General features: G+C 29.8%; 1 protein-coding gene across 1 annotated transcript in view; it reads right to left on the reverse strand.

Annotated features, from left to right (window-relative positions):
- Positions 1-2,511: 2,511 nt before the first annotated feature.
- Positions 2,512-25,701, reverse strand: part of LOC127714332 (torsin-1A-like) — a 237,850-nt gene continuing 214,660 nt past the window's right edge. Inside the window, exon 5 of the mRNA XM_052220395.1 lies at positions 2,512-2,824. Coding sequence (XP_052076355.1) covers positions 2,556-2,824 — 269 coding nt within the window. The 3' untranslated portion in view covers positions 2,512-2,555. The remainder of the gene's footprint in view (positions 2,825-25,701) is intronic.

Here is a 25,701-nt window from a genome sequence, read left to right on the forward strand (position 1 = left end):
ACAAACAACCTTCAGGACTCTCAGTTGATTTTTTGTATCCAAAAATTTCTAACAGACATTCTCGGTAACAGGCTTTATGCCTACAATAGCATATAATGTCATCTTGTATTCCTGGCAGGTTTTTTTGCTAAGTCCATATTTGTATAGTATAAAGTGGCAGTGGACATTTGACCTCTCCTTCCAGCTCTTCCAATTTCCTCAAGGTAATTTGTTACACTAGTTGGAGGTTTGCAATGTATTACCTGGGTAACTGAGGGAGGGTCAAAACCCATACCAACTACTGTTGTTGTAAAAACAAGCCTGAACCGAGGCTGAACACTCTGGAGATCAGTAATAATACATCTCATAACTTCAGGATCTTGATTGGAATACAGGCAACCAAAAACAGCATTATTATCTGTAACTTTGTTTACTCCACCAAAGATATGATAAGCATAACTCATAGCATGTGCAATGTATTCCATTGGCAACTCGGCTGGTGATACTCTCTGGGACTAACATTTCACTAATAGAGATATAGATCCGGTGGAAGTTATGAGATTAACGGTACCAATGTTCTTTTGACAACTCATATTATGTCTCTTCAGTGATGCTCGAGGCCAAAACCTAATATAAACGTTGCAGAGCTGATGGGGAATACTCAAATTAGGACAAGGAATCGGAGCTTTTCATGAGGGAGATATATTCCTTTATTTAATTGATTTCTCAAATTCTATATAAGCAATGAAAAAATATCCGCATTTTAATGCCAGTCCCAAAGTGGTGGATACTGGTCAAGTGATATACCCTGGGACTGATAGTCTACTAACAGAGGCATCGGCCCAGTATTAGCTATAACATTGATGGTACCAATTGTTCTGCAGATTCTCTCTCGACACATCGTATAGATCAACCAATTCCTAAACTGTTGGTACCATAACCCCCAAAATCAATCTCAACCACCTTTTTGTGGTAATGAACCTTCTGGTAAAATTTCGTAGAGATCCATTTACTTAAACTAAAGTTATTATCCGGAAACCAAAGGTGTCTTCGGACCATGCCAACGCAGACACCGACGACACCATAGCATTATACGACGCAAAATTGTTTTTACGGTCGTATAAAAATTGGAGACGGATAAAAAATGTCATATAATACAACAGTTGTTGGCCTCGGTGAATATCGTATCTCTGGGGTTGATAAATCATTGTATCAACCTCATCAGAATTCAATAATTGCATAATGTTGACTTGCCGAGATATCAAAATGACGAACTGGCAAAATATGTGTAGAAACATTATCTAATTAACAATTACTTGCTCTTCATGTACTACATGCACTAGGATATGAGAAAACACTATAGCTTCCATTCTGTCAAATTCAGAATAAAATAGATGTTTGAACTTTGAAGTAGCTAGTTACAGTCAGTTAGCAAAGGTTTTCAACAGAGGAAAAATGTAGGAAATTGGAATCTGTAGTAGCTTTATGTCTGCTTGTATTCATTATATATAGTAACTGTAGTTTTTCATAAACACTTTTCCTCCAGTCTTTGGTGGATTGTTGTTTTCATGGCAATCACATCACATCACCTTATTTTTAAAAATTGGTTTAACAAATCAGATTGAGAAATATATTTTCTTTTGAACAAGATCTGTTTTTAATAAACTTTGTTTAAAAAACATATAGTATATCATACTATGAGGGTTATATTCCCATTTTATAGCATCCATAATGATCAGCAAGGAACATATGATATGAATGGGTAACAAAATTGAATTAATCTAAAACTTTCCAAAAACACAAGCATCATAATAAATAACTTAGTAATAACTAAACTTTGCATGACATGAAAATTTGGAAGAATGATTCTGTGATAATGAATTCATTTACATCATATGTACATTGTTTATATAGGTTTCAGAAAGCAGACTGACAGAGAAGAAAAAATTGAAAGAACAAAATTCCTGGCATCAGCATTCCTTGCTTATAATTTGTTTAAATTGTCTATTATCAAACATAAGTATGGTGGGCAGGTGGAAATATACACATTCACATCAGCTGTAATTTATCTACAAACACTTATATCATGTATATAGAATATAATAAGAAATTATTGAGAAACTAAGGTTCTAACTCCCTCAGGCAGAGTTGACCTTAGATGAAGTTTGCTATTTTTTCTAGGTTCTTTTTGGTCATATAGCTTCTTAGGTTCCTACATATTTATACACCCTTGGATTTCAAATGGTTAGGTCTGAGCGTTCCTGATGAAGGTAAATCAAGAAAAATACTTTGAATGCTCAAATATATAAAGTTCTATTTTCATATAGAGGTTAAATTAGACTTTTTTTGGTCTATTATCCTTAAAAAAAAAGCCTCTGCCACAAAAAATGACAAAAAGTATTTGTCATGTTTGTTGCCAGTTCAAAAACAAACTTAAAAAAATTCACAATACCACTGCACTATGTTCCTTGTTATAGTTTCAAACGCAAAATTTTTTAGCACTGATACATAGTCACATAAAGCACTAATCTAACGTATCAACAATTGTAATTATGCACAACCAGTTTTTGTATTTATCAGTCCTCTTCCATAACATAATCAGTCTTTTCTGGTACTCTTTTACATCCAGTTGTAGAAAATAGTTGTTCTTCCTCAGGAAAATACTGTAATTGTTCTGTAATCTCTCGCACTTTTTCCTCCTTAATATCTCCATAATTAGTGTAATATTTCTTTAGCAGTAAATAGTCTTTAATACACTGACGGATGTGCTTCCTCTCTAATGGTAGGAATGGAACATAAGCAGCAATCATGTGGCGTAGTAATACATCACTGTGATAAAAACCACCTGAATGTAAAAAGTTTACAATTTAAGACTTATTTTACCTGATTTAAAACAAACTTTTCTAAAATTTCCCCTTGATAAATTAAGAAATTATTTACAATCTAAAATTAAGTTTCCAACTCCCTGCCAAAGGTGACATTATATGATTTTGGCCTTCTTTTTCAGTCAGGGATATAACTCTATAAGGTTATTAGAGAAATTATCTTGCATGTGTAATTACAGATACTTTCATGAGTTGTCTACTCTTTATTCCTTAAATTTTCTAAATCTGTAGTAACATATGTTTGTTATTTGTTAAATAAATCATAAATATTTTAATTTTTTAGTGGGCACTTGGGAATTCTTGAAACTTTGCGCAGAAACTAAATACATAGCCTTGATAACTAATTTTCGAATTAAATTAATACATTTTTCATCAACCATGGTAAATCAATGAGACAAGGCTTTTAAGGGATAAACTTAGCTGTAATAACAAGGCTTAGTTATTTAAGGCATGTAACTTATTATATGAGACACTTGGGAATTACTGGGAAGCTTGCGCAGAACCTTATTACATGCTCTGATAATTATTTCTTACAATAAATTAAAATACATTGTGATTAAGCATGATGTATATATGTCTGAGCAAAGACTTTGAACTGATTTAGAGAAGCTGTAATAAGACCCTTTAGATATTACAGGCATATTTTTTCTGTAATAACATAGGTGTGCTATGCATGATTGGCAAACTATGAACTGTTATATTTTGCTATAGTTTAGTATACGTAAAGACAATAATAATATCAATAGAACTTGTATACATTTTAACAAAACAAATGATGTATATTGGCCCTTTGAAACATGTAACATACATATGTTATCACAGTTCTTTGATTGTTTTGTCCACAATAACAAATGTATGTTATTTTTCTCTAATAACCCAATAGAGTTATAACCTTGACTGTTTTTAGGTTTTTTTTGTCAATCAAGCTCTTTACATTTCTACCTATTAAACACATCCCTGGCTTTCAAATGAATAAGTTTGAGTGTTCCTGATGAAATTATTCCCAGAAAATTGCTTTGGATATTTTGAAATAAATTGCTTCGCCGATCGCAGCTGGATAAGACCGCAGAGGTCAAACCTGAATAGTTGGGGCAAAAATGGACATAATATTTGCGCTTGATACAGGTCTGAATTTGGATTGTAATTAAATATTTGACACATAATAGGTTTCTGACACAGAATAACTGTCAAAGAACTTATAATTGGTTATATGATTTGAATTTATATTCATTTTTTTGCTTTTGTGCAATACACTATGCTGTTACAAAAAAAATATTTGAAGAAATTTTCTTTTTAATTTCTGAAATCTGAAATTAGAAAAAATTGTCCCTCCCCCATCACAATTTCTTTTTTTATCACCCCCCCAAAATTTTTTTTCACCCCCCCCCCCTTTTTTCCAAGAAAAAATTCTTTCCCTCAAGATATGGTCTTAATATCTCAATTCAAATTTCCAATGGAGTTTGCAACCATAATTACCCATTTAAATACATCATAAAAGTCTTAAAAAAGAAAATGACATACATAATCATGGCTAAAATTAATATTCCTTAATCAGCATTTTTAAATAGTAACTTCTAAAAATAAATTGACAGCTAATCACCACATTTCTTTATACATAATGAAAATGCAGTGTAAGGGAGGTAATCCAAACATAACAATGTACTTTTTTTTAATTGTGCATTAACCAGGAAACCCTTGTTTTTCCCCCTTTTTTGCCCCTACTTCCTAAACGGTTTGAGCCATAACCCCCCAAAGCCAATCCTAACTATCCCTTTGTGGTATGGAAACTTGTGGTATAATTTCAGAGAGATCCATACACCGTTCCACAAGTTATTGTCTGGAAACTAGAAAAATGCTTATTTGGGCCCCTTTTTGGCCCCTAATTCCTAAACTGTGAGGACTATAACCCCAAAAATCAATTCCAACCTTCCTTTTGTGGTTATGAACCTTGTGTTTAAATTTCATTAATTTCTATTTACATTTACTAAAGTTATTGTCCGGAAACCAAATGTCTTCGGACAACGCTGACGACGTGATACCAATATACGACCGCAAATTTTTTTTAGGGTCGTATAAAAACTAGAGGCCCTCAAAAGCCTGTGTCACTCACCTTGGTCTATGTGCATATCAAACAAAGGACACTCTCCAACATTGTAGACAAGAATAGACTTCATGACCAATATCTCTATTTTTTTTTTATCTTGTATTACTGATCTTTTAGTCTGTTTAGTTTCTCTCTATCTTCTTTAGTTTTTGCTCAAAACACAAAAGAGGGTAAAAAGATCCTCATTTAAGGGCAATCACTCCTTTGAAAAGTGACAGTCTACTAACTATATCGGCAAAATTTGACTTTTTAATAGATCTTGCCTTGCAAATTATTTTTGTGATTTAAAGTGTTTATTTATCTATTATAATTTAAATCATATAAGGCATAACGGGAAAAAAAATGTTTCTCTCTAAATATCATAGTCTTCATGATAATCATGATAATAGGAAAAAATGAAAAAAAATCGTAAAATTTGTCATTTATCAGTAAGGGATATACATGTAACTATAAGGTTGTTAGAGAAAATATCTTGCATGTGTTATTACAGATACTTTCATGAGTTGTCTACTCTTTATTCCTTAAATTTTCTAAATCTGTAGTAACATATGTTTGTTATTTGTTAAATAAATCATAAATATTTTAATTTTTAGTGGGCACTTGGGAATTCTTGTAACTGCGCAGAAACTAAATACATAGCCTTGATAACTAATTTTCGAATTAAATTAATACATTTTTCATCAACCATGGTGAATCAATGAGACAAGGCTTTTAAGGGATAAACTTAGCTGTAATAACAAGGCTTAGTTATTTAAGGCATGTAACTTATTATATGAAACACTTGGGAATTACTGGGAAGCTTGCGCAGAACCTCATTACATGCTCTGATCATTATTTCTTACAATAAATTAAAATACATTGTGATTAAGCATGATGTTTGTCTGAGCAAAGGCTTTGAAGTGATGTAGAGAAGCTGTAATAACATAGGTGTGATATGCATGATTGGCAAACTATGAACTGATATATCTTTCTATAGTTTAGTATACATAAAGACAATAATAATATCAATAGAATTTGTATACATTTTAACAAAACAAATGATGTATATTGACCCTTTGAAACATGTATTTATTAAACTTTTGTAGAAATGAGGAGACAAAAAACTTTTTTAATAAAACTGGATTTCTTTACAAGTTATGAAAATTTGAAATATTGTTTGGAAATTTTGGTTCTATCATTGTATACCACAAACTATTGACTGACTGACATTAATATTTAATATAAGTTAATTCTTCATTGATGAGTGAATAGATTGTATTAAAAGTATAATGAATTTCTTGTTTATCTTGTAAACTGTCCTTATCTAATATTATTTACACTAGAATGAATGTTGAAGTTTTTACATGTGGTAAAAAGTTGAGGAGAAAGCTAATTGATTTCAGATTGCAAGAATTTTGAGTTCAATGGATCAGTTCAAATGGATGACAACAGTGGTACCAGTACACATGAACCATAGCTATAGTGCTGGGATGTCCCAAAAGAGCCAAGTTTTCCAGTTACCCATCCAACATAAGAATGAGGCTAAATATAAAGACATTCTTGATGTCATGGATTCATATGAGAAATTGCTTCAAAAATCATTTCAGGAATCCCATGGTTTGTTGTTGTCAGTCATAATGATCTTTTTCTGGACCGCACATTATGTCATTTAATTACTATTAGTGTTAATATACCATATATATAAAAAAAAGAAGATGTGGTATGATTGCCAATGAGACAACTCTCCACGTCTCATAGACTATTTTCATATCAATGACTTCTGTATACTGTGAAAATGATAAATTTATCACACAAAATAATTAATTGGATGAACTAACTTTGTTTAGCATTGACTGTAAAAATCTTTTTTTTATTTTGATGAAGTGAATAGTTGAAAAACCACATATTCCCTAAATTTTTAAGTTGTTCGTTTTCAAAATTGAAATTGTTGCAATATTAACAAATTTTTACACATTTTGATTTGTTTTCAGCTCAAAACATGAAACCTTGAAATTGTCATAAAATCCTCATTCTGTACAAATATAGGTTAAATTATATATTGAGACATTATAAAATAGAAGATGACATCATGTGGTGTGATTTCCAACGAGACAACTTTTCACAAGAAACCAAATGACATATAGATTCCATAACTGCAACAAATTTGTTACAATACTTCTCCATTCGAGACAGTTAAATTCAACACTTGAGAGTGTAGAAATATCTGAATACACGAGTTATAGTGGTGGAATCTGTTTCTCTAATGATGTTAACCTTCCTTTTCAAAAATTTTCAGAAAGTTGTGTTGTATTTATATGTGACATCATCAGGCATGGACATCTTTTTCATGACGTCACAATAGGAAATTCAGAAGAAATTAAGAAAATTAAACGTCATATTTAAAGTTCGACCAATCATTTGCTGAGAATAGATATTTCACTAGTGATGAAAAATATTTTTCTCACACCACTCAGGAAATGTGAAAAAAGCACACAAATTAGAGAAACAGAAATTAAGCAATATAATTTATCGTATGACCTTCAACAATGAAAAAGCCCAGACCACATAGTCAGCTGTAAAAGGCAGCAAAATGACAAAATAATGTAAAACATATCAAACTAGAAAACTTCTGGCTAGATTTATGTACAAAAAAATTAAACAAAAAACAAAAATGTACAGTTGTTCTATATTTTTTTTCAGGAACAGTTGAAATATTAGATAAATTTGGAGTTATAACATCTGGTGACCAACTGACCAAAGTCAGATTTGAAGGTGCAAAAAACCTACGTCTCATGTCTCCAACAGCATCGGGAAGACTTGAACATTTTAGACCAGTAGTTATTGAGCTGTGGCATCTTAAACAAGATTATTTAGAAGTTTGTATGAATAAAATATCATTTTAGTTATAGGATGCAGCCATAATTAGGGATGATTTAGCCAAATATTACCTCAAATAATGGGGTCAGATTTTGTCTTGTCAATGTTTATTATAATTCAGTGCTAAATCATTTAGTAAGATAATCTTGGTTGTTATGGAATTGCACTAATGAAATTGATATATGAATAAAAGGAGATGTGGATTATCCATGGATGAGACAGCAACCCACTGACAAAGAGTAAAGTTACACTTGAAGTCTTATGTTGTCTGTGTAATATGTTTTGTGTACTGTTGTTTGTGACTTTGTCTGCTGATCTTTTTATTTTTTAGACATGGCTTTCTCAGTTCATTTTCAACTTACATCTAAATTTTCAAACTTGTTTTAAGGAAATCATTGCTAGCACTGCATGCAATAATCCTCTATCTATCAAGTACCAAATTGCCAAATATGAGAGTACAAGGGAAAACGTCGTGGAATTTCTATAAAAATTCCATATGTTTAGCATTGAATCAACACATGGGTACATAATCCTCAAACATGATGATATATATGTAGACAAAGACTTTGTTAAAGTATGTTTATCAATTGTGGACTTTTGATGAGATCATTATATATTATATATGAACCTGTTCAGATTATATGGACCGAGGATGAAGTCCAAGTGTCAATATAATCTAACAGCAATGATGAATTGTATAATTATAGTACCAATTTAACAATTAGGGGCTTACACTATCTACAAATGGAAGACACTATAAAAGAAGGTGACATTTCAAGAATCATTCCAAACCTTAAAGTGTGCATCCCAATTTTTTATGCACATTCTTGCCTTTCCAAATACTTATTGGAATGTGTTGACTACATAACTAAAGTCAGCTGTTTCCTTTCTCCATTGGACAAACTTAGAGTGTTGGAAGGTAGTATGGTTAATTTGAGAGGTGGACAAGGCAATAATATTGAGGCTGACTTGGTACAGGAACATTCAGTAAGAAATCAGAAAGAGTTGATTAGGGGTTTTGGTGCAAATAAAGGTGAAACAGCTATTTCTGCTGTTACTGCAGCAGCACCAGTCATTGCTAAAATATGTATGAATTTTGACGCAGAACACAACATTCCCAAAAAAACCTCCAGACAAAGCAAAGTTATTTCAGCAGAAGATATGAAAATTGTGAGTGAAAGTCTTAGAAAAATAAGACCCTTTCTAATTACTAATGGTAGAAACTGTGCTTTCCCTTACTTACCTTCTCAGCCATGTTCTAATATAAAAATAACCAAAATGGACATTGACTTTGATGTGATGCTAGGTAGGGTGGGTAGAGGATATATTTCTGTAGATAATGAGGAAAATGACGATGACACAGCAGATGTTGGTACTGATAATAAAGAGGATGAAGAGGAAATGCCAGATATTCCTCTTTGATCCAGGTAAATTCTACTAAATTTATGGTATTGATAATAAATATAAAGTAACCATACATTGTCTAGAAATTTAAATTTTATTTGTACATGGCTTACCGGTAGAAAATGAGGTTGGTCGAGCATTTCTATTTTGTTTTTAGCATAGTAAAAAAAAATTCTTTATATACTGCAAATACCAAAACTGTTCCAAATAAAATATAAATATTATTTTTAATTGGAGCATCAAACGTAAAATTTGCGCAAACTTTTATTCTTTATTGACGTCATTTATCAAATTTTATGGAAACACCCAGTCAACCTCATAAGCAAGGCGCTATACGGTAAGCGACTGTATATCACAAATGAATATACAGTCAATGCATTGTGACTGCACAAAAAACACAGATGCAATATATTTATCTGTAAGGAAGTCATCATAGAAGAGATAATGGAATTGCTAAGTCATGTTTTTGTTCAACCTCGATTGCAAAAGTGTTTATATTTTGTCTTCAGTGTACTGTTATTGTTTTGATGATTACTTAGATCTTTAAACATAATTTTTCATTCAAAACAATTCAAGCTGTTACTTTTTTATTCAGAGATATTGTTATTTCCATTGAAGGGTAAACACAATGAGAAATACAGAACCTGGAGTAAGTCACTGTGAGCTACACTTAAATGGCAGTTAATATTCATGTAAAAGTATCATTTATATTCTATATTGCTATCATTTATATTACATTGTACATGTACAAACACAAGAATATAAATTACCCGCAAGATGTAGAAAGAAGTTAAATTCAGGAGTGAATCTTACATGATAAAGAGGCATAAATACTTATCATTAACTTATGTAGTTGTTGGCAAGTGACTTATTCAAATGTTACAATTTATACACAGTTACAGTAATGAATTAAGGTTATACACTGTAAACCTGTAATACATTCCTTTTAATGAAATGGTCGGCAGAAATCCCTGTACAATCAGTATAGTCAATTATCCTTTCATGTCTTGTAAACTGCTGAACATTGTAGTTATTGCTAGTTTTTGTTTTTCCTACTTTTCATATTGATCATTGATGGAATATTTATTGAATTTGTTATCTATTACTATTATAGCCTTATAATGGTATATGTTATCACTGACATTGATAACCATGCAAATTAATAATTGGATGTAGATAACTTATTTCACCTGCGAATTATCTCCCCTTTCCTCCAAAATATAAATTCTCAAAATAAAAGTGAAAAAATCATAAAAACACATCTGTTTTCTAAATTTAGTAAAACTATTAATGTGTATTTCAGTTTGTTGTAAAAGTTAACAAAATGTTACAAATTTGGAATGATTCTAGAAATGTCACCTTCTATTTATTTTTTTTCATTTGTTTTCAAACTTTTGATGCATCTATTACCCGTATTATTTCAATACAAATAAACATTACTCTTAGAGTTACCATTTGATTTTCGAACAGGCCTCATACTTTAAAGGTTTTAACAGTTAAAGTGATTTGTACTTCTAATTTAACTTATAATATATCCCAGAGCCACCTTAAATTTATCATGACCAACATGTTTTTACAAGTTCATTTCATCAACTACTCTTACCAACTGACAATTTTCACACCTACATTCTAATGAACAAAAACTACAACACAAACAACCTTCAGGACTCTCAGTTGATTTTTTGTATCCAAAAATTTCTAACAGACATTCTCGGTAACAGGCTTTATGCCTACAATAGCATATAATGTCATCTTGTATTCCTGGCAGGTTTTTTGCTAAGTCCATATTTGTATAGTATAAAGTGGCAGTGGACATTTGACCTCTCCTTCCAGCTCTTCCAATTTCCTCAAGGTAATTTGTTACACTAGTTGGAGGTTTGCAATGTATTACCTGAGTAACTGAGGGAGGGTCAAAACCCATACCAACTACTGTTGTTGTAAAAACAAGCCTGAACCGAGGCTGAACACTCTGGAGATCAGTAATAATACATCTCAAACCTTCAGGATCTTGATTGGAATACAGGCAACCAAAAACCAGCATTATTTACTGTAATTTTGTTTACTCCACCAAAGATATGATAAGCATAACTCATAGCATGTGCAATGAATTCCATTGGCATAAACATTAAAGTATCAGGAAAATTATTTCCCTCAACAACTAACTGGTCAGTTTGACTCTTGTATATGTTTTCTATTTTTTCATAACAGCTGCCTTTAATCTTTTCACATACTATGAGTTTTAAATTAGTCTTTTCAGGACTGACAGAAATGACTTTAAAATTGCTAATAAGCAACTGCTTTGATAAAGCATTAATATGTTTTCCTGTAAATGTTCCACTTAAACATGCTATTGGGATATTGTTGAAGAAAGATTTTAGAACTACTAATTCTGAAAAACTTTTTCTGAATTCTCTTCCCCTGAAAAATAAAAAGATGTTAGTTTTATATAATGGGTAAAGTAAATAATAAATTTAATAAAAACTACATATACTCATAACTTATGCTTTTTAAGATGTTGTTTTGTAATATATTAAAATAATACCAACAGTCTTATATTAAGATCAATTCTGTGTCTGTGTAACACAAGTTATTTTACATTATATATTGTAAAATCAAAATTATTTATACTGCAAATGACAGATACTATTTTGTACTAATGATTCCATTTAAATGAATGTGATGCTATTTAGATGAGTGTGATGCTATTTTACTGAATGTAATTGTATTTAGATTGAATGTTATATTATTTTACTGAATGTGATTGTATTTAGATTGAATGTTATATTTTTTTATTGAATGTGATTGTATTTAGATTGAATGTAATATTATTTCACTAAATGTGATTGTATTTAGATTGAATGTTATATTATTTTACTGAATGTGATTGTATTTAGATTGAATGTAATATTATTTTATTGAATGTGACAGGCCTGGGGTAATGGTAATTTGTAATTGTAATGCATTGTAATATTACATTTTTTTATGTAATGCACATTTTCTGCATTACAATTACATGTAATGTAATGTTTACTTTAGTTAAAAATCAGTGTAATGCCTCCATTACTGTATATTACTTTTCATTACAAATTGGTAAAATACATAAAATTGAAGAATATAGTAAAATAAAAATAAAATATTAACAAAAACAAAAGAAAATATTGAATAACATTATTGTCACAGTTAATTACTGTATTAAATCATTATAGATAGTTTGCCCTTAAAAAATCTTCTAAGAATAATTATTAAACAAAACTATATAGATGAATGGACAAAATATGAAGATGAAATTTTCATAATTCTATACACACCTTACATGTATTTCAATGAAAGATTGAATATGTCAATCAACATTTTTACACCAAACTGTGGTTGTTATTTTACCTAATTAATATCAAAATGTTTTTATTGCAATCAAATCTTCTCAACTTATGTTTGTCCTCACAGAGCCCTTAGGCATTTAACAAGATAATCCTTTAATGGCACATTTATTATATCCCTTCGAAATCCCTTTATGATGTCTTAATGATTAAGTGATCAATGTTAGAAACAAAATTATATGATAATTTATTTATTTTTGAAGTATTTGAAGTCTATGTCACTAACACTGTATATATATGTACATATACCCCGGTAATATTTATCAATTTCTTATAAAAAATCTGTTTTTTAAATGTTTTTATATTGAAAAAGTAATGTGTAATGTAATGCATTACACAAGCAAAGTAATTGTAATGTAATGCATTACATGTGAGAAAAAATGTAATTGTAATTGTAATTGAAGAATCACAAAGTAATTGTAATGTAATGCATTACATTGCAATGTAATGGCCCCAGGCCTGGAATGTGATTGTATTTAGATTGAATGTTATATTATTTTACTGAATGTGATTGTATTTAGATTGAATGTTATATTATTTTACTGAAAGTGATTGTATTTAGATTGAATGTAATATTATTTTACTGAATGTGATGGTATTTAGATTAAATGTAAAATTATTTTACTGAATGGGATTGTATTTAGATTGAATGTTATATTATTTTACTGAATGTGATGCTATTCAATTTAATGTAATACTATTTTACTGAATATGATGTATTTAGATTTAATTTAATGCTATTTGAACTAAATGTGATGCTAGTTAGATTGAATGTAATACTGTTTTACTGAATGTGATGCTATTTAGATTGAATGATACTTTTTCAACTGAATGTGATGGTGTTTAGATTGAATGTATTACAATTTACTGAATGTGATGGTATTTAGGTTGAATTTGATGCTTTTTATACTGAATGTGATGCTATTTAGATTGAATGTAATACTATTTTACTGAATGTGATGGTGTTTAGATTGAATTTAATGGCTTTCCAACTAAATGTGATGCTATTAAGATTGAATGTAATACTTTTTTTGTAAATGTGATGGTATTTAGATTGAATTTGATGCTTTTTAAACTGAATGTGATGCTATTTAGATTGAATGTTATACTGTTTTACTGAATGTGATGGTATTTATATTGAATGCAATACTTTTTTAATAAATGTGATGCTATTTAGATTAAATGATGCTTTTTAGACCACCGTTTCGAAGGAACTGTGATCTTTTGCCATCACTAGGCGTCCGTCTGGTGTAAACTATTTCAAACATCTTCCCCTCTGAAACTACAGAACCAATTCCAACCAAACTTAAGCTGAATGATCCTTAGGGTATCTAGAATAAAGTTTGTGTTTTATTTTCTGTTTTGTCAAAAAACATGGCCACCATGGCTAAAAATAGAACATAGGGGTAAAATGCAGTTTTTGGTTTATATCTCAAACAAGTATTTAGAGCAAATTTGAAGATAAATAATAATGTTCATTAGATCAAGTTCTGTCAGCCCTAAAATTTTCAGATGAACTAAATTCGATTTGGTAATTTTAATGAAATTTTGTAGTTTTTGGTTACTATCTCGATTAATGATAAAAATAAAATGTAAACAACAAAAATGTTCAGCAAAGTAAGATCTACAAATAAGTTTATATTACCAAAATGTCAATTGACCTCTTAAGGAGTTATTGCCCTTTAAATTTTTCACAAGATGTTCATCTAGTTAAAGTTTGCTTGCTTTAAAACATCTTCTCCTTTGAAACTGCTCAATCAATTTCAGCCAAACTTATGCTGAATGAGTTTCAAAGTATATAGTATAAATTTTGTATTTTATTTCCTTGTACATCAAGAAACATAGCCACTATGGCTAAAATGGAACATAGGGGTAAAATGCATTTTTTTGCTTTTAAAGAAACAGACAGATACAAAGAAAATTTCAATGGAATTTTTAAGCCACTCATTAATATATATTGAAAAGCAAACATAATCATTGATTGAAGATTTAAGCAAAAAATTACAGGTGAGCGATTCATGCTCTTGAAATCCTGTTGTTTAACTTAATGTGATGCCATTTAGATTAAATATAATACTATTTGTGTGAATGTGATGGTATTTAGATTGAACTTATTTTTTAAACTGAATCTGATGGTATTCAGATTGAATTTAATGCTTTTTAAACTGAATGTGATGCTATTTAATTAAATGTAATACTATTTTACTGAATGGTGGTATTTAGATTTAGTTTAATGCTTTTTTTAACCGAATGTGATGCTATTTAGATTGAATGAAATCTGTTTTACTATACAGAATATGATGGTATTTGGATAAAACGTAATGCTATTTTAACTGAATGTGATGCTCTTCTTATTAATTCTGATGCTATATTGATTAAGTGTGATACTATTTTGATTGAATGTAGTACAATGTTAATTGAATATGATGTTATTTTGATTGAGTGTGATTATATTTTGAATGAATAGTCTATTTTGATTGAGTGAGTGTGATGCTATTTTGAATTAATGTAATGTTATTTTGATTGAATGTTATGCTATTTTAATTGAAAGAAATGCTATTTGATTGAATTAATACTTTTTATTAAATATGATACTATTATAATTGAATGTACTGCTGTTTTAATAGAATGTGATGCTAATTTAATTTAATGTGATGCTTTTTAAATTGAATGTGATGCTATATTGATTGATTATGCTGCTATTTTGATGGAATGTAATACTATTATAACTGAATGTGTTGGGTTTTTTTTTTGTTGAATGTGGTGCTGTTTTGATTTAAAGTGATGCTATTTTAATTGAGAGAGATGATATTTTAATTGAATCTGATACTATTTTGACTGAATATGCTTCTCCATTGATGTAATGTGCTGCTTTATTGCTTGAATATGATGGTTTATGTACCAATAGGTATAATATAAAGAACTTTACAATCTGGTTAATATTTTAAAATTATCTAAAAAACTATGTAAATAAATATTGCTCTCGATCATAGGTTATGGTATGAATATCTGTTAAAAAAGTCTTCTACATACATGTATATATATAAATGATAAAAATATGGTGATGGGATAACCTCTTGTTAACATCATTGAAAATTTTTATAACAAACTAAGTTAACCTTCAATACTTTAAAATAACAGTAACTGAAACAGTTAAGATATCAAAGTGCGCTCCAACATTAATGATATTGTTTTCATTGTGCAAAGATTTTTTTAACAGATATTCAATTTTTTACAGTAAATACAGGTACAATCCCTTAAATTATACAAGTTACATGGCAAATTGAGTACACAATTATTGTTAATTTACTATTTTATACATGTACAAAAATATCAATTCATATTTGAACCATATCCAAATAGGTAGCATCACAGATAGAAAACAAATATATTCATATTTGCACCATATCCAAATAAGTAAAATCACAGAAAATCTTGTTTTCTTATTCATATAATCAGTATAATTGCATACCATAACCTATGATTGAGAGCAATATTTATTTACATAGTTTCTTAGATAATTTTAAAATATTAACCAGATTGTAAAGTTCTTTATATTATACCTATTGGTACATAAACCATCATATTCAAGCAATAAAGCAGCACATTACATCAATGGAGAAGCATATTCAGTCAAAATAGTATCACATTCAATTAAAATATCATCTCTCTCAATTAAAATAGCATCACTTTAAATCAAAACAGCACCACATTCAACAAAAAAAAACCCAACACATTCAGTTATAATAGTATTACATTCCATCAAAATAGCAGCATAATCAATCAATATAGCATCACATTCAATTTAAAAAGCATCACATTAAATTAAATTAGCATCACATTCTATTAAAACAGCAGTACATTCAATTATAATAGTATCATATTTAATAAAAAGTATTAATTCAATCAAATAGCATTTCTTTCAATTAAAATAGCATAACATTCAATCAAAATAACATTACATTAATTCAAAATAGCATCACACTCACTCAATCAAAATAGACTATTCATTCAAAATATAATCACACTCAATCAAAATAACATCATATTCAATTAACATTGTACTACATTCAATCAAAATAGTATCACACTTAATCAATATAGCATCAGAATTAATAAGAAGAGCATCACATTCAGTTAAAATAGCATTACGTTTTATCCAAATATCATCATATTCTGTATAGTAAAACAGATTTCATTCAATCTAAATAGCATCACATTCGGTTAAAAAAAGCATTAAACTAAATCTAAATACCACCATTCAGTAAAACAGTATTACATTTAATTAAATAGCATCACATTCAGTTTAAAAAGCATTAAATTCAATCTGAATACCATCAGATTCAGTTTAAAAAATAAGTTCAATCTAAATACCATCACATTCACAAAAATAGTATTATATTTAATCTAAATGGCATCACATTAAGTTAAACAACAGGATTTCAAGAGCATGAATCGCTCACCTGTAATTTTTTGCTTAAATCTTCCATCACTGATTATGTTTGCTTTTCAATATATATTAATGAGTGGCTTAAAAATTCCATTGAAATTTTCTTTGTATCTGTCTTTTTCTTTAAAAGCAAAAAAATGCATTTTACCCCTATGTTCCATTTTAGCCATAGTGGCTATGTTTCTTGACGTACAAGGAAATAAAATACAAAATTTATACTATATACTTTGAAACTCATTCAGCCCAAGTTTGGCTGAAATTGATTGAGCAGTTTCAAAGGAGAAGATGTTTTAAAGCAAGCAAACTTTAACTAGATGAACAACTTGTGAAAAATTTAAAGGGCAATAACTCCTTAAGAGGTCAATTGACATTTTGGTGATATATACTTATTTGTAGATCTTACTTTGCTGAACATTTTTGTTGTTTACATTTTATTTTTATCATTAATAATATTCGAGATAGTAACCAAAAACTACAAAATTTCATCAAAATTACCAATTTAGTGGCAGCAACCCAACAATGGGTTGTTAGATTCATCTGAAAATTTTAGGGCTGACAGAACTTGATCTAATGAACATTATTATTTATCATCAAATTTGCTCTAAATACTTGTTTGAGATATAAACCAAAAACTGCATTTTACCCCTATGTTCTATTTTTAGCCATGGCGGCCATGTTTTTTTGACAAAACAGAAAATAAAACACAAACTTTATCCTAGATACCCTAAGGATCATTCAGCTTAAGTTTGGTTGGAATTGGTTCTGTAGTTTCAGAGGGGAAGATGTTTGAAATAGTTTACACCAGACGGATGCTTAGTGATGGCAAAAGATCACAGTTCCTTCGGAACGGTAATCTAAATAGCATCACATTCATTAACAAAGTATTGCATTCAATATAAATACCATCACATTCAGTAAAACAGCATAACATTCAATCTAAATAGCAACACATTCAGTTTAAAAAGCATCAAATTTAATCTAAATACCATCACATTTACAAAAATAGTATTACATTCAATCTTAATAGCCTCACATTTAGTTGGAAAGCCATTAAATTCAATCTAAACACCATCACATTCACTAAAATAGTATTACATTCAATCTAAATAGCATCACATTCAGTATAAAAAGCATCAAATTCAACCTAAATACCATCACATTCAGTAAAATAGTATTACATTTAATCTAAATAGCATCACATTCAGTTGTAAAAGTATCATTCAATCTAAATAGCATCACATTCAGTAAAACAGTATTACATTCAATCTAACTAGCATCACATTCAGTTCAAATAGCATTAAATTAAATCTAAATACATCATATTCAGTAAAACAGTATTACATTAAATTGAATAGCATCACATTCAGTAAAATAATATAACATTCAATCTAAATACCATCCCAATCAGTAAAATAATATTACATTCAATCTAAATACAATCACATTCAGTAAAATAATATAACATTCAATCTAAATACAGTCACATTCAGTAAAATAATATTACATTTAATCTAAATACAATCACATTCAGTAAAATAATATAACATTCAATCTAAATACCATCACATTCAGTAAAATAATATAACATTCAATCTAAATACATTCACATTCAGTAAAATAATATAACATTCAATCTAAATACAATCACTTTCAGTAAAATAATATAACATTCAATCTAAATACAATCACATTCAGTAAAATATTATAACATTCAATCTAAATACAATTACATTCAGTAAAATAGCATCACACTCATCTAAATAGCATCACATTCAGTTAAATGGAATCATTAGTACAAAATAGTATCTGTCATTTGCAATATAAATACTTTTGATTTTACAATATATAATGTAAAATAACTTGTGTTACACAGACACAGAATTGATCTTAAGATAAGACTGTTGGTATTATTTAAATATATCACAAAACAGCATCTTAAAAAGAATAAGTTATGAGTATATGTAGTTTTTATTTTATTATTTACTTTACCCATTATATAAAACTGACATCTTTTTATTTTTCAGGGGAAGAGAATTCAGAAAAAGTTTTTCAGAATTAGTAGTTCTAAAATCTTTCTTCAACAATATCCCAATAGCATGTTTAAGTGGAACACTTACAGGAAAACATATTAATGCTTTATCAAAGCAGTTGCTTATTAGCAATTTTAAAGTCATTTCTGTCAGTCCTGAAAAGACTAATTTAAAACTCATAGTATGTGAAAAGATTAAAGGCAGCTGTTATGAAAAAATAGAAAACATATACAAGAGTCAAATGGACCAGTTAGTTGTTGAGGGAAATAATTTTCCTGTAACTTTAATGTTTATGCCAATGGAATACATTGCACATGCTATGAGTTATGCTTATCATATCTTTGGTGGAGTAAACAAAATTACAGTAAATAATGCTGTTTTTGGTTGCCTGTATTCCAATCAAGATCCTGAAGTTATGAGATGTATTATTACTGATCTCCAGAGTGTTCAGCCTCGGTTCAGGCTTGTTTTTACAACAACAGTAGTTGGTATGGGTTTTGACCCTCCCTCAGTTACCCAGGTAATACATTGCAAACCTCCAACTAGTGTAACAAATTACCTTGAGGAAATTGGAAGAGCTGGAAGGAGAGGTCAAATGTCCACTGCCACTTTATACTTTACAAATATAGACTTAGCAAAAAACCTGCCGGGAATACAAGATGACATTATATGCTATTGTAGGCATAAATCAACTGAGAGTCCTGAAGGTTGTTTGTGTTGTAGTTTTTGTTCATTAGAATGTAGGTGTAAAAATTGTCAGTTGGTAAGAGTAGTTGATGAAATGAACTTGTAAAACATGTTGGTCATGATAAATTTAAGGTGGCTCTGGGATATATTATAAGTTAAATTAGAAGTACAAATCACTTTAATTGTTAAAACCTTTAAAGTATGAGGCCTGTTCGAAAATCAAATGGTAACTCTAAGAGTAATGTTTATTTGTATTGAAATAATACGGGTAATAGATGCATAAAAAGTTTGAAAACAAATGAAAAAAAATAAATAGAAGGTGACATTTCTAGAATCATTCCAAATTTGTAACATTTTGTTAACTTTTCCAACAAACTGAAATACACATTAATAGTTTTACTAAATTTAGAATACATATGTGTTTTTTATGATTTTTTCACATTTATTTTGAGAATTTATATTTTGGAGGAAAGGGGAGATAATTCGCAGGTAAAATAAGTTATCTACATCCAATTATTAAATTTGCATGGTTATCAATGTCAGTGATAACATATAACATTATAAGGCTATAATAGTAATAGATAACAAATTCAATAAATATTCCATAAATGATCAATATGAAAAGTAGGAAAAACAAAAACTAGCAATAACTACAATGTTCAGCAGTTTACAAGACATGAAAGGATAATTGACTATACTGATTGTACAGGGATTTCTGCCGACCATTTCATTAAAAGGAATGTATTACAGGTTTACAGTGTATAACCTTAATTCATTACTGTAACTGTGTATAAATTGTAACATTTGAATAAGTCACTAACCAACAACTACATAAGTTAATGATAAGTATTTATGCCTCTTTATCATGTAAGATTCACTCCTGAATTTAATTTCTTTCTACATCTTGCGTGTGATCTTGCACTGGGTTGGCACTGAAATTACAAACACCAATATTTTCATTCAAAAATGTGTAATTTATATTCTTGTGTTTGTACATGTACAATGTAATATAAATGATAGCAATATAGAATATAAATGATACTTTTACATGAATATTAACTGCCATTTAAGTGTAGCTCACAGTGACTTACTCCAGGTTCTGTATTTCTCATTGTGTTTACCTTCAATGGAAATAACAATATCTCTGAATAAAAAAGTAACAGCTTGAATTGTTTTGAATGAAAAATTATGTTTAAAGATCTAAGTAATCATCAAAACAATAACAGTACACTGAAGACAAAATATAAACACTTTTGCAATCGAGGTTGAACAAAAACATGACTTAGCAATTCCATTATCTCTTCTATGATGACTTCCTTACAGATAAATATATTGCATCTGTGTTTTGTGTGCAGTCACATTGCATTGACTGTATATTCATTTGTGATATACAGTCGCTTACCGTATAGCGCCTTGCTTATGAGGTTGACTGGGTGTTTCCATAAAATTTGATAAATGACGTCAATAAAGAATAAAAGTTTGCGCAAATTTTACGTTTGATGCTCCAATTAAAAATAATATTTATATTTTATTTGGAACAGTTACTATGCTAAAAACAAAATAGAAATGCTCGACCAACCTCATTTTCTACCGGTTTGTAAGCCATGTACAAATTAAATTTAAATTTCTAGACAATGTATGGTTACTTTATATTTATTATCAATACCATAAATTTAGTAGAATTTACCTGGATCAAAGAGGAATATCTGGCATTTCTTGTTCATCCTCTTTATTATCAGTACCAATATCTGCTGTGTCATCGTCATCTTCCTCATTATCTACAGAAATATATCCTCTACCCACCCTACCTAGCATCACATCCAAGTCAATGTCCATTTTGGTTATATTTATATTAGAACATGGCTGAGAAGGTAAGTTAGGGAAAGCACAGTTTCTACCATTAGTAATTAGAAAGGGTCTTATTTTTCTAAGACTTTCACTCACAACTTTCACATCCTCTGCTGAAATAACTTTGCTGTGTCTAGAGGCTTTTTTGGGAATGTTGTGTTCTGCGTCAACATTCATACATATTTTAGCAATGACTGGTGCTGCTGCAGTAACAGCAGAAATAGCTGTTTCACTTTTATTTGCACCAAGACCCCTAATCAACTCTTTCTGATTTCTTACTGAATGCTCATGTACCAAGTCAGCCTCAATATTATTGCCTTGTCCACCTCTCAAATTAACCATACTGCCTTCCAACACTCTAAGTTTGTCCAATGGAGAATGGAAGCAGCTGACTTTAGTTATGTAATCAACACATTCGAATAAGTATTTGGAAAGGCAAGAATGTGTATAAAAAATTGGGATGCACACTTAAAGGTTTGGAATGATTCTTGAAATGTCACCTTCTTTTATAGTGTCTTCCATTTGTAGATAGTGTTAGCCCTTAATTGTTAAATTGGTACTATAATTATACAATTCATCATTGCTTTCTGATGGTACCCCTGTCCGCATAACATCGAATTTGTCAAGTACTTCGCTTGTCAATTCCCTCATTTTCTGTTCTTTGGTGAGTCTGCTTGCCTTGCAGATATTTTGTGGATACGGGGTATTATCTTCTAAATTAAGGTTAAACAGTTCAAACGCCTGTTCACAAATCAGCTCCCTTACAATCAGTTTAAAGAATTCGCTATGGGAATTAAAGTGACCTTTAACTTTGCCATTTACATCAGTCTTCTTCAGTCTATTTCTCCAAAATGCTAAGGTACCTAATTTGTCCAGAGAATCCATCTTGTAAAGTGCTTTAAATGTTTTCTGTCAAATAAAATTGGAAATATATAGTTATATTACAGATGGTGTAGCATTCTACTGTTTTCATTGGATATGGAGATCACGTGTTTCAAAGGTTATTTTACGTATCTGACGCCTTGCTTCTATTTTTACTTATTTTGACGCTATGTTTCTATTTATATGTATATTGATGGTCAACATAAAAACAAATCTTGCTTAGTTTAGATTTATGACGTCATGACGTCACACATAACAACAACGGAGGAAGTGCCACATCAGAAAAGAAAATTTGAAAGTTTATCAGGAGATTTCAAGAATGTTATGTGAAATGCAGACGATAAGAATACAAGAATGCTAATGCAACAAGCTATGAAGTTGTTAAAACAAATTGATATTTTCAATAACATGTTTAAGTTCTTGCAAAATACAATTGAAAAATACACAGAAAGAACATTGAACGTCATTTTCCTAATCCATTGTTTACATATGTAATATATAAATTAAGGACTTTTACTCAGTCAATACATTATATATGGACCTGTTAGATTATATTGACACTCGGACTTCATCCTCGGTCCATATAATCTGAACAGGTTCATATATAATGTATAATGATCTCATCAAAAGTCCACAAAATACTTTAACAAAGTCTTTGTCTACACATATATTATCATGTTTGAGGATTATGTACCCATGTGTTGATTCAATGCTAAACATATGGAATTTTTATAGAAAATCCACGACGTTTTCCCTTGTACTCTCATATTTGGCAATTTGGAACTTGATAGATAGAGGATTATTGCATGCAGTGCTAGCAATGATTTCCTTAAAACAAGTTTGAAAATTTAGATGTAAGTTGAAAATGAACTGAGAAAGCCATGTCTAAAAAATAAAAAGATCAGCAGACAAAGTCACAAACAACAGTACACAAAACATATTACACAGACAACATAAGACTTCAGGTGTAATTTTACTCTTTGTCAGTGGGTTGCTGTCTCATCCATGGATAACCCACATCTCCTTTTATTCATATATCAATTTAATTAGTGCAATTCCATAAGAATCAAGATTATCTTACTAAATGATTTAGAACTGAAACATTGACAAGACAAAATCTGACCCCATTATTTGAGGTAATATTTGGCCAAATCATCCCTAATTATGGCTGCATCCTATAACTAAAATGATATTTTATTCATACAAACTTCTAAATAATCTTGTTTAAGATGCCACAGCTCAATAACTACTGGTCTCAAATGTTCAAGTCTTCCCGATGCTGTTGGAGACATGAGACGTAGGTTTTTTGCACCTTCAAATCTGACTTTGGTCAGTTGGTCACCAGATGTTATAACTCCAAATTTATCTAATATTTCAACTGTTCCTGAACAAAAATATAGAACAACTGTACATTTTTGTTTTTCGTTTAATTTTTTTGTACATAAATCAGGCCAGAAGTTTTCTAGTTTGATATGTTTTACATAATTTTGTCATTTTGCTGCCTTTTACAGCTGACTATGTGGTCTTGGCTTTTTCATTGTTGAAAGTCATACTATAAATTATATTGCTTAATTTCTGTTTCTCTAATTTGTGTGCTTTTTTCACATTTCCTGAGTGGTGTGTGAAAAATATTTCTCATCACTAGTGAAATATCTATTCTCAGCAAATGATTGGTCGAACTTTAAATATGACGTTTAATTTTCTTAATTTCTTCTAAATTTCCTATTGTGACGCCATGAAAAAAGATGTCCATGCCTGATGATGTCACATATAAATACAACACAACTTTCTGAAAATGTTTGAAAAGGAAGGTTAACATCATTAGAGAAACAGATTCCACCACTATAACTCGTGTATTAAGATATTTCTACACTCTCAAGAGTTGAATTTAACTGTCTCGAGTGGAGAAGTATTGTAACAAACTAGTTGCAGTTATGGAATCTATATGTCATTTGGTTTCTTGTGAAAAGTTGTCTCGTTGGAAATCACACTACATGATGTCATCTTCTATTTTATAATGTCTCAATATATAATTTAACCTATATTTGTACAGAATGAGGATTTTATGACAATTTCAAGGTTTCATGTTTTGGGCTGAAAACAAATCAAAATGTGTAAAAAATTGTTAATATTGCAACAATTTCAATTTTGAAAACGAACAACTTAAAAATTTAGAGAATATGTGGTTTTTCAACTATTCACTTCATCAAAATAAAAAAAGTTTTTTACAGTCAATGCTAAACAAAGTTAGTTCATCCAATTAATTATTTTGTGTGATAAATTTATCATTTTCACAGTATACAGAAGTCAGTGATATGAAAATAGTCTATGAGACGTGGAGAGTTGTCTCATTGGCAATCATGATCATACCATGTCTTCTTTTTTATATATATGGTATATTAACACTAACAGTAATTAAATGAAATAATGTTTGTGTCCACAAAAAGATCATTATGACTGACAACAACAAACCATGGGATTCCTGAAATGATTTTTGAAGCAATTTCTCATATGAATCCATGACATCAAGAATGTCTTTATATTTAGCCTCATTCTTATGTTGGATGGGTAACTGGAAAACTTGGCTCTTTTGGGACATCCCAGCACTATAGCTATGGTATACAATGATAGAACCAAAATTTCCAAACAATATTTCAAATTTTCATAACTTGTAAAGAAATCCAGTTTTATTAAAAAAGTTTTTTGTCTCCTCATTTCTACAAAAGTTTAATAAGGGCTATTCCATTAAAAAGGAGGTACTAGGGTCGGAAGGCATTTTTTAAGTACCCCCATGACCAAGAGGAATGTACCATCTATCTTAACACCAACCGACAGGAAGTTGTTTCATATAATACAAGAACCAACTGGAATATATCTAACTTATTTTCTCTAATTTACCACAACCAATAGGAATTGATTTTAAACATTACAGTTGCTTGACATTTTAGAGAGGTTGGACAGGGTTAAGGGAACCTGGGAATGAGGGGAGAGAAATGTGAGTTCAGGGGGAGGGAACTGGGAATTGAGGGGGGGCGTAGGAATTATTGACCGCCTCATTTTAAGAGGAAGAAATGAGATCAAACTTCATTGTGTTTAAAATCTTTAAAAATGAAAAATATAATTTGGTCACCAGGGTTTGAAACATTTCCAAGCTTATAAAAATCACTGATGAAAATTAGAACTGTGGTCTATAGAACTG

This window comes from Mytilus californianus, unplaced genomic scaffold (genome assembly GCF_021869535.1).
Source record: "Mytilus californianus isolate M0D057914Y unplaced genomic scaffold, xbMytCali1.0.p SCAF_9, whole genome shotgun sequence".
Taxonomy (NCBI): domain Eukaryota; kingdom Metazoa; phylum Mollusca; class Bivalvia; order Mytilida; family Mytilidae; genus Mytilus; species Mytilus californianus.